Raw genomic sequence first — 10953 nt, 5'->3', positions numbered from 1 at the left:
TTACAGTGTGTCTTTTCTTTTTTTATTATGGCCCCAGGAAAAAAGTAGAAATCTGGGTTTATTCATCTAAATGGGACATTGCAATTGAGAAAGAACTTTGTTTGGGGAAAGGCAAAACCAGTATTTTGGATCTATATCCTATACAGGGAACCTTGTCTGATGTTATTACAAAGGTGCCTTTGCAAAACATAGGTCCAATGAATATAGACTGTTCTGCAATAAAAGAAAGTGCAGTATTTGCAGAGATTACAAATGCTGTTACTCCTCAGAAGCCCACCCAAAGCTGTGCAGGTAACACTGTGCACACCTGTGCAGGTAACATCCTCCAGGTATGCACATTGTGCCAATTTTAGCTCTTTTAATATTAGCTGTTTTGATGAAAAAACTATTTTAAAGACTTGGAGATGGATAAGTAATTCCAGTTACCAAGCACATCCTGAACAAGACATGGTAGAGTCAACGAAAAGAGGAGATATGCACTAACATTAAGGTTCTTGTACACCAGAACACTGAAACTTTTTCCAGGAAAGTTTTGTGTATTTTTTTTAAACTTAATGGGAAACTTACAACAAATGCAGAAATGTAAGCATTACCAGGTAAATAGAATACCTCAGTGATGAGGGATAAATGTACTTTTTAGAACTTTGGCAGGTGTTAATGCTTAGCAGCTACTACAGTCTTCATTAATACCAAGGAATCAATTACACTCGACAGAGTCCTGGGCAACCTAAATCAAGTGGGACCTACTTTGAATGGCAGGTTGGCAGTCTCTTCCAACAGAAATGATTCCATAATTAATAAACACTGCAAAACATATTAACTTAAGCAGACATTTAGGACCCTGTGTTTTACTTTTTTGACTCTTTCTAAATCCTCTAAAACATACTTGATGGTAAAAAAGCATACTCTGCTTTGTCCTGTGACAAACTGGACCTAAGTATGGGTCTCTCCTTTCTTAACAGTCTGGCTTATTTTTTCTTAATCCTGTAAATATACAACTACCAGTTAAAAAAACCACACAAAAAACCCCACAAGACAACAACAAAAAAATCCCAAACTGGGAAAAATCCCAACACTGGCTCCATTACCTCAAAACAAAAGTTCTCAGAAATGCAAACAGAAATCTCAAAAGCCTTGCCACAGTGGAATTCAAGTCTTCTGAGTATATATTCATTTTAGTATACCATTAGACAAACCGGAAGTCAAATGAGAGAAAGCACAGCTCATCCTTTCCTCAACTGTTGACTACACAGCCAGCTCTGGACCTGCAGTTACCATTTGGCACTGCTGACTCCTGTATGCATAATCACCATGAAAAAGTAGTCCATCACCACAAGTCAATCAAGTTGATGGGTGAAAGTGTGCATAAAGTAATGGAAAATGTTGTCTGAGTTTTGCTAAATATTAATAAATGCACCTGAGTGTTTTTTCCTATTCTAGTGGATACAGAAGACAAAGATCCTATGCAATGAAATCATGACAGAAGTGATAAGCCTTCATCATTATGACTTGGCCAGCAATTACATTTGCTTTCATTCTCAAATTTAATTAAAGAAAACTAAGGTGAATAAGTGCAACTCACTTTATTCTTTTAAAAAAGCTATACTATTAGTTTTCTCAGATACTGTGTAACAAAAGCAGTTGAAATGTTCTTCTACAAACAGACTGCTAGTGTACAAAAGTACAAAATACCAGAAGGACAATACAAAGTCTTTAAAAAAAAAATCAAAAACCAACCCAAAATTCAGTGACAGTATTAGCGCAGGCAGTTCCAGGGTTTGTCATCTGCTTTTCCAAACAGACTTCATACCTTTTAAATAATTCAAAATATGCTCAGAGTTGAAGGATTTGCAGGGGTTTGTTGTTTTTTTTTTAATATATATATGTACACACACAAGAATAAATTTAAGTCAATGTACAATTGAAAAAAACAACAACAAAACACAGCCCCAAAGACATGTTAGTATCTGTATTTAGTGGAATAATCTTTTGGTGATACCACCAAACCTCGACCTTTGCGGGCTCCTCTATAAACAGTTTCTATAATGTCAATCATCTCTTGTTTATCTTCCATTGCCCAGTTGATCTTGTTGTTATTGCCTGTACCTAAATCAATCATGATGTGTTTATTCCTTTAAAGGGAGAGAAAAACACAGAAGTTAACACAGTATTATAATTCAGAAAGAAACTTTATATACCCCAGAAGAATTCTTTGTAGGATTCAAAAGAAGCCTTTATAACATAAACAGGCTTGCAAAACAAGCCCAAATGAAAGAGCATCCAATCCTGCCACTAAAGTTGACAGTTTACTGTCTATCTCTAAAGCTAGAACAAAGACTGCCAATGTGGCCCAGAGATTGCAAATCAGTGCAATTACACTTCAGCATATTCCTCATTCTTTATATTTATTTCCCACTACTGCTGAACACCAGAGAGTTCCTCACTTGTCAGTAGCACATTTTATCTCATGAATTTAGACACTTTAGTTCCAGAAAAATCTAATACTTTGGGTATCTTTAAAGGAAGTTTGACAAGCTTGACTGCAGTATTATTGCAGTATTCTAGAGGGAGTTTTCAGATTTAAAACTACAAACAATGGATAATAAAAACAGTATTCACTCTCACTAATAATCTATTATCAAAACAGTGTTACTAGACTAATTGGGAAACACTTTACTCTTGTAAAGCAATGCAAATGTAAGCATCAGTATGCTGATATGCATTTAGAAATTACCTACTGAGATTCTATTTAACACACAAAAAATGTAACTGAGTTCCATTCTAGAACCTTCACGTACCTGAAGAAAAACATGACGGTACAGGGATCGTACAACTCGTACATCTTGTTGAAGTCTGGTACTTCAGTGATATCCACAAGATAAATAACAGCAAAATTTTTTACCTAAAAATAAGAAAACAGGAAATATAAAAGCAGTATGTATTACCAAGCCTTTAATTTTTTGTATTACTGATTAAAAGGCACAAGCTTTCATTATCGCATCATTTATTTTCCAAAATATTAGGTCATAAAATCAAAGTAAAGTCTTGCTATTATGTTTAATTACAGTGACCAATTAACATGGAAAATACTTTTAAATATAGCCAAGACGCTCATTTTAAATCCAGTATGAGCTAGAAAGATACTATGCTAAATCAACATCCAGAGAAACAAATGTCCTTCATATACACTTGATATCTCAAAGAAACAGGCACAGCTCTAAACAAGTAGCCCAAGTGTTTGTACAAGTCAAACTGACATATTTTGCCTCTGTCATCAGCTGCTTATAGACTTCAGAAAATAAATGATCTAAAATGCCCTGATGCCTGCCTCTAAGAATTTCTTCCCCCTCTTAATCTGTTTAACAAGGTTCATCAAACGAAAATAAAACTGATAATTTACTAATAAAAACTGATTGCTTTTTTGAGAGGTTTAAAGCCAGAACAAGAACATAAAATGTAATTAATACTGAAATAAACCTCAAGGTTTTTTTAAGCTATTCTCTGGGTAATTATGATAAAACAGGCTTTCATTTTGCAAAGTTACCGAATAAAATTCACAGGAATCCCTCCCCTTTAATGTCACAGTTAATGTCTTCATTCCTGAAAGAAAACCATGTCACTTTTTTGTTTCCTAGATGTAGGATATTTAACCTTAGGTGGAATCAGGGGAAGCGTTTGTTTTTAAACTTAGCTCATAGGTGTACAGTAGAAATTAACATGCAAACACACCCATTAAAATATGTCAGTTGGCATCTAACTTACACAAACCTTTAACTGTAACCATACTCATGCATTATACCATGAAAGCACAACCTTGCCCCCAGTCCTTCCTTACATATAAACACAATTTCAGTCCTTTAATTTTGCTATTAAACATCTGGAAATACTAGGAATAACAATTTCCGCCTGATGTATCAATATTTTACGTGAGTCCACAAAACAGGATTAGACTGTACCAGATTATATATGGTGTACCCTGTCCTTAAACTTCCTAGCAGGCACTTTAGTTGATAGAGTATGAAAATGTTTACAAAAAAACAGAAGCACACAGTAAATAAATGTTGAACTTCTGCTTCAAAACAGTCTCTAAATTATGAAAAATAATCACACTTCAAAGATGAACTAAGTATTAGTAGCAAAGAAAGTAAAATCTCTTATGGGATGAAACAGCATCATTAATTTTTACTGCGCTTGTATGGAGCTTATAATGCTGCACTCTGTCAGTAATCTAATGGAAACACCCCATTTAAGCCATGTTCCAATTCAGGCAAGGACCTTGAGAATCCTAGTTATTCATAAAATTAATAACCCTCTGAAGTGATCATTCAAGCCCATTCCATTTATATGAAAGATTTCTAAGAAATTTAATAGAATGCTCAGAGTCAACAACATAGCTGAGATGTGACTGAAGTTACTCTGTGGCTAATCTCCGGAAGCAAAAGACAGTTTGGTTTTTAATTAAAAAACAAAACAAACAAAAAAAACCACAACAAAACCTGAAAAACCATTTTGATTTTCTTCTTCCATATTTGGCAACTCTGACTAACTAAACATAACCTTTGAACAATTATTTCATTTGCAGATTAGAAAATTATTTTAAGTTAAAGCAAGGATTAATGCAACATTCTTAAGGACCTGCTTTGTTCACTGAAAGATTGGTCCAAGGACACTGTATGTTGCACCAGAAGACCAACACAAAAGCACTGCTAAACCAAAATGTCACTTCCAGGAACTGTGTACTCCCCACAACAACAAAAGTTTTAAAGTTAGTTTTACATTATACACATTTAACTTAGCTCAGTTGTTGCAGAACCAGAAACACTTGTCACTACAAATAAGCATCACCAGCCTAAGACTGTAGAACAGAACTATTCAAATCTTAAATTATTACATACATTTCACTCAACAGGACTGGATCACTCAAATTACCTTTGCACAGAATATATGCAAGTTATTACTGTAATCCAAGCATGTCAGACATTACCTGAATCTTCCTTCTCTCCTACATGGGAATAAAAGCACAGCTACCTACTTCTGTAGAACTGAAACTGATGACAGTCACTGTTCAGAAACTTCTATGAAGTCTAAAGCAAACCTCAAAGCTCATATTTGCACTTAGAACTTTTAAAAAGGCTCTATTTTCTCCCTATGGCTTTCTTGAATTCAAATCTGACAAGACTGCCATTCCAGAACCACTTAGCTTGCAAGTACATTGAATAAGGACACGTTTTGTTGAGTTTGGCCACTGACTGAAGTGGCTGCCCAAGACATCGGCCTTGCCATGCAACACTACAGTATGTTCTGTAGCAGCCAGACAGCAGGATTCAGGCCTAAGAATGAACTGGACCAAAACATGGGTAAGAGGCTAAATACAGAGAAGGGGATGCAGAAGAACTGCCATGGCCATCATAGGTACCATTTAGTGGCCATCCCAGACTGGGCAGGCTTGTCACCAAGAGGCCCTTTATGTCAACAGAAGACAAGCCCTGTGGAACTTCTCAAATGTCTCTGCACAATATCAACCAGTCTAAACCCTGGAGCAGCACTTGCTGGCTCAGACTGAATATTGGAGACAGTTTCACAGCTGTACAGAGCTGCATCTGAGCCAGCTTCAGACACAGCTGGTTCCAATTCACAAAGCTTTAGCTTAGGCTTCCCTTTAAGCAAAAGCAATTGAAGTATTTCTGGATTCAGGCTGTTATGGATGCAGGAGCTGATCTATACTTGAGATAGTAAATCTACAAGACAAACTGAAGTTGGTAGAGTTGTCAGTTCAAAAACTACATTTGTATATAGAATAAGCTACACTACCATTTCTAAGCAGTGGTTGCTAAGAAGTTTTCTTTCTGACTATTGAATTATAACTGGGAATACAGTAGGGAGACTTCAGAGCAAGAATTAGATACAACTCTGAGCAAGCAAACCACACAAAATAAAAGCAGTTACAGATGTGACAATTGAGATTCCACTAAGTTTGTTAATATAAAACAAAATGCTACTATCCAGACAATATGTAAAAAACCTTTGTGGTATATTAGAAACGAAGTGATCATAACTCAAGCTTATTCTTAAACTATTTAACCTTGTAACATACAATAAAATATAGTAAATTTGTTGTAATAAGTCAGTTGCTTTCTAAAAAAACAACCACAATCCTCTAGTGATTTATCTTCTTTTGGACAGCTCCACACTCGCTCAACACCTGAAGATAAAAACATTTTCAGCAGAAAACCAAGACAAATATTTATTTCTGACCCTCTGACTTCTGTTATCCATCTTTCAGTTCAAAACTTTGTCTGACTTACCAGACCATCATAGCGGGAGTTGGAGACTAGAAGCCAAACAGCACCATGGATTCAAAATTTTATCAGACTCTAATCAATTTGTCTTTAATTTTGGTTGTTTGGAGGTTTTTTCCTTTACTACTGTAGCTTCTAATTTTCAGGGTATTTTAACACTTCACAGAACTGAATGTGCTTGGGTGGACTACTGTAACATCTTTAACCTGAACAGCTCAAGACTGTAAAGCAGAGGAATCTACACAATCCTCAACATCAGATACAGACTCAGCATCCTATATTGATCAAGACCATAAACTTGCTGGTAAACAGCAAACAGGTGTAGGAAAAACTATACGCCAGATGAAATAAATCTCACTTGTCCTCTAAAGTTCTCCTCTCTGACTTTCTTAACAATTTCATCCCCCCAAAAATTAAAGCATTCCTACAACAGAAGAATGCCACAGCAACACGACCAATAACCAGGAAGACTGGCAACAATCATTAAGTTCCTCTACATTTCTATTAGTAGCAAGCAACACTTTTTTTGTTCGTAAGACTTCCTCTCTCTTTAAAATCTCACAGTCCTATGTTTCCTTATGGCCCAAAGTGTATAGACCAATACCTAAGGAAATCTGAGACAAGATCCAAGATTCATCTTCTCATCTTCCTAACAATGTTTTCTATGTTTAGATGTCTTTATGGACAAGGAAATCACAGGGGAAAAAATAAAAAAAAAGAGGAATTGAGACTAGTTTTTGTGAGAAATAATTGAAGAAGCCTAGAAAACTTCTATTACTTAACCAAAAGAGGCTGCAAACACGGTAAGCACAAACCTGAAAGTCTGTACTGCCAATATTCATGTAAAATTTTGTTCTAATTATGCTGTAAGTTCAGGTGATAAATTTCTGTGTGAAAAGAGAAAGACATTACACTAGTGAGAGCAATACTTATAGCTAACAATTTTGAAAACGACAAACATGAATAAAAGGATTAGTTTTGCTCAACTTTAATTACAAACATCAGTAACTATAATATAAATATATTATTTTATAGCTCCCTCTTTCCTCACCCGCCCCTTTTTTCTAACCTTAACAGAAAGGCAGAGGCACAACTAATACTTGAGCAAAAGCCACAGCTATTCAGACTTCCGATTACAGTTAAATAAATGCAAAACACTTGAATCCTCCCAGACCCCAGTGACCCAATATAAACTACTAGTTAAAGTGACCTAGTTTCCCAAGAGGTTACAGTATTTACAGAATTTACAGTGTTCAGTCCTAGATATAGAATGGTTTTAAAGATTTTTTTTATTTAAAATAATAATAAAAAATATTTTTAAAGGAATATGAAAGTGATTCAGAAGCCAGAGCCCTGTATTCAGAGGATGGATTTCATAATTTTGAGCCTCCTTTTCAAGAGTGTATTTTTTAGAAAGCCATTCCAGAGGAATTTTGTGAAACTCAATTCTTAGATGTTTGGTTGAAACCCTGACAAAGCAGAAGTCTAACTACCATTTGTTTGAATCAATTACCATTTGTTTTGAAACTCAGTGAAACCTCGCTTCTTTTTCATCTAACAACACTAGGGGGAAAAACAGTTAACTGTAAGTGAAGCATATTTCAGCGAAAATAAACTGGTTTGTATTTTCACATAAGTGTTCTAGCTTCTTTTCCCCCAAAAGGATTCAAACTGAAAAAATAAATAAACCCTGTTTTCCTATTATAATATTACTGCTACCCAGAAAGATACTGCAGACTAAAACAATATTGAACGATGGTAACCAATGTAAAAATATGGCTACATTTTCTTCAAATGTAGCACCCAATTACAGCATGTTAACATTCTGCTTTATTCTCTAGTATAAACACTTTTACAAGTGGAACTGTTACTCACTCTTTAAAACAGCAGAGATCCAAACATGGCTTGTAAGCAAGAGGATGAGGAAGGATCTCCCCCTTTAATTTGCCATTTCTGCAGAGGGAGATTTTTAAATAAGAAGTTACATTGTTCTTTCCTCCCCCCGTTACCCCTAACTGCCAATATGCCTCCCAAATTGCCGAACATACTGCTGAAAGTCGATCCCACCATGTTAAACACAAAACAACTGAATAAAACCTTTTCACAACTCCTTACAGTACTCTATTATGTCATAACAGTTGCCTATAGGTACAGATATTTCATTGTAGGGTTTTTAGAGAAGTTCCTTTATTTAAACATAACATTAAGAGATAAAGGAGTATAACACGAAAACAACTCTGCATCAAGTTATGCAGTATGCACACAATTTTATATTAAGATAGTTGACTCCTTTTCCTACCCGAGTTACTGATTCTGGGTCCGATTTTTTTGCATCACTTTCTATTTGGTTCAGTTAAAGAAGAGCTATCAATTTTCTACATCTATTACTAAACAAAAACTTAGCCAAATACAAGAGAAAGTTAACTCCAGCTGATTGTGTACGTTACAGTTAATTTTTCCTCAATATCTTTCTTAAGTGAGTGACCTGCTGTCAGTTTCCATCTGAAAACAGCTTCAGTTCGGCTCCTAAAATTTAATTAAGCCCATGGAACTCAACGGAATGCCACGTCTCCACAAATAATTTAAATGATAAATTAATCAACGCTATACTGTACATCCTGACATGTTTAAGAGCAGAAGCGAAAGCAGCGTTTCAGGTTGTTCGAGCGGCAACCTGAAGCCAGCCCGCACTCGGGTTGCGGGGTGACAGGGCCGCCCCACCGCCCCGCGCGCGGCTCCGGCAGCCATCCGGATTTCAGGCCTCGCAGCCCTCTTCTCACCCCATAAAATACTACAAACACCGGGGCAGTCGCTTGCTTCAGGCGACGTTCACGCAAGCACACCCAACAGCCCTTCCGCCGCCTCTTGAAGCAGGAGCAGCTCTTCAGCAACCGACCCGTGACCGGCCCCAGGCTCGGTGTGAGCCACCGAAACCAGCGGCCGCAGCCAGGGCCGCCTCACGTCGCAGCTGCCGCTCACCTTCTCAGCGATGCTGTACAGGACTTCGTCCATCTTCATGCAGGTCGGGTCCCAGTCGTGCCCGAAGCGGATGACCACCACACGGTCCTCTTCGGAGAGGATGGCCTGGTCCACCTGCCAGCCGTTGTGCAGGTGCGGCAGCATGTACGACATCCTGACGGGCGGCTGACGGGCCTGCAGGGACGACAGCAAACACCCGGCGGCTGACAGCCCGGCCTGCCCGCGCAGCCCCGGCCCCGCAGCCCCGGCCCCGCGCAGCCCCGGCCCCGCAGCCCCGCAGCCCCGCAGCGGCGTTCGGCAGCCGCGGCTGCCCTAGCGCAGCGGCACCGCCAGCACACGGCGCCCCGGGCCCGGCCCGGCCCGGCCCAGCCCAGCCCGCCAGCCCGGCCCGGGCCGCACCTCTCGGCCTCCCGCTCCCTGCGACGCGGAGCCTCCAACGCCCGACCGCAGGAAGCGGAAGGCAGGCAGGGCCTGGGCGCGCCGGGAAACGCGCTCCGCCCCGAGGCAGCGCGGCGGGCGGGGCCGGGCGGGGGTGTCGGTGCTCCTGGCCGCGGGGGACACGTCGTGGGGCCGGCGAGACCCCCCTCCTCCCGCCCCAGGGCTGCGGCGTTGTCTCTTCAGGAGCGGCTGTGCCGCCGCCTCCCGCAGAGCCGCCGCCAAACCAGGAGGGCTGGGCTGCGGCCTGGCTGCCAGGCGGTGGCCGAGAGGGCAGCCAAAGCGGCAGCTGCCCCCCTGGGGGTGTCCCTGCTGCCCGAAAAGCCCGGGGCGCCCAACCTGTGGACCGCGGGTTGTGCTGCCCGCCTGCTGGCTGAGCCTGGGGCATCTCCCCTCGCAGGGGGGGTGTGGAGCCGCGCCACAGCGGCAGCCGGCCCGAGTAGTGCTGCTGGGTGGCATGAGGAGGGTGAAACAGAGGTCAGCGCAGCCCCCATCTCCAAATCTGTGCGGCTGCCCACTCTATGGACATTGAAAAACGCCCTGTGTCTCCACGGGATTTGATTAAGGAGATACTGCAACAGAGAGAGCAGCCGCATGCATATCCTGGTTATTTTGTCAATATATTTACCCACAGCAAAGAACCTCTAGTTCATTGAGCTAGTTCTGGCTTGAGTGCTGTGTGAAGGTACAGGTATGTTTGTTAGAAATGACATGTAGTGTTGTTTTTGCATCTCAGTGTTAGAAATGTAGTGGTGTTTTCACACCCTAGTGTTAGGAAGAGAATGGTTTGTTTCTGCCCTAGTGAAAAGAAACTTTATGGTGACTGAAGAGAGAAGTGGGCATTCCAAAGACACTGAGGTGATTTATGGTCCAAGAAACTGAGGGACTTGATTGGGTTCCATCTGGGGGAGCTGAGATACCTGAACATGGCAAAGGCCATGATAAAGACAGAACAAAGTCACTCTTATGCTACTCCCCAGGAGAGGATGGCACCAGATGGTATAAATCATTCTGGTCATTGGGAAGGCAGCCAAGGGGGCAAGAAAGGTCAGAATTAAACCTTAAAAGGTAAAAAGTAAACTCCTAGAATGGAATGTGTAAACAGGGGCACGAAACTTACAGGATAATTAGAAGCGTCAGATGGGCTGTAAACCCTGGAGTACCCAGCCAGTGGGGAAACAGGGGAGGGAACTTTGTGTTGGGAATAGGGAATATAAACAGTTATTCACCTTACTATCAG

The 10953-nt window shown here is 40.3% G+C and overlaps 1 protein-coding gene across 4 annotated transcripts; it reads right to left on the bottom strand.

Moving 5' to 3' along the window:
- Positions 1-1839: 1839 nt before the first annotated feature.
- Positions 1840-9784, bottom strand: TXNL4A (thioredoxin like 4A). Of its 4 annotated transcripts, XM_051610964.1 has the most exons (5): positions 9279-9369; positions 8175-8252; positions 7115-7186; positions 2799-2902; positions 1840-2132 (listed from the first exon to the last, which is right to left on the bottom strand). In XM_051610964.1, the coding sequence occupies exons 3-5, from the start codon at positions 7139-7141 to the stop codon at positions 1961-1963; spliced, it is 303 nt and encodes a 100-aa protein (XP_051466924.1). In that variant the 5' UTR covers positions 7142-7186; positions 8175-8252; positions 9279-9369; the 3' UTR covers positions 1840-1960. The 4 variants fall into 4 exon arrangements, with proteins under 4 accessions (XP_051466924.1, XP_051466922.1, XP_051466925.1 ...); XM_051610962.1 differs by lacking the exons at positions 7115-7186; positions 8175-8252 and adding an exon at positions 9678-9784 and having other exon boundaries at positions 9279-9452; XM_051610965.1 differs by lacking the exon at positions 7115-7186.
- Between the last annotated feature and the right edge of the window lie 1169 nt (positions 9785-10953).

The sequence above is a fragment of the Apus apus genome, chromosome 2, assembly GCF_020740795.1.
Source record: "Apus apus isolate bApuApu2 chromosome 2, bApuApu2.pri.cur, whole genome shotgun sequence".
Classification (NCBI taxonomy): domain Eukaryota; kingdom Metazoa; phylum Chordata; class Aves; order Apodiformes; family Apodidae; genus Apus; species Apus apus.
The sequence above is the reverse complement of the archived record's forward strand: the minus strand, read 5'-3'. Positions and strand labels throughout refer to the sequence as shown.

What these genes read in the sequence shown, in the direction of transcription:
- TXNL4A (XM_051610962.1), bottom strand. Translation starts at nt 9,431, where the DNA reads ATGTCGTACATGCTGCCGCACCTGCACAACGGCTGGCAGGTGGACCAG. An exon ending in TGTACAGCATCGCTGAGAAG is followed by an intron (nt 2,903 to 9,278) that starts GTGAGCGGCAGC and finishes TCTTATTTTTAG; the next exon opens with GTAAAAAATTTTGCTGTTAT. An exon ending in ACCGTCATGTTTTTCTTCAG is followed by an intron (nt 2,133 to 2,798) that starts GTACGTGAAGGT and finishes CTCCCTTTAAAG; the next exon opens with GAATAAACACATCATGATTG.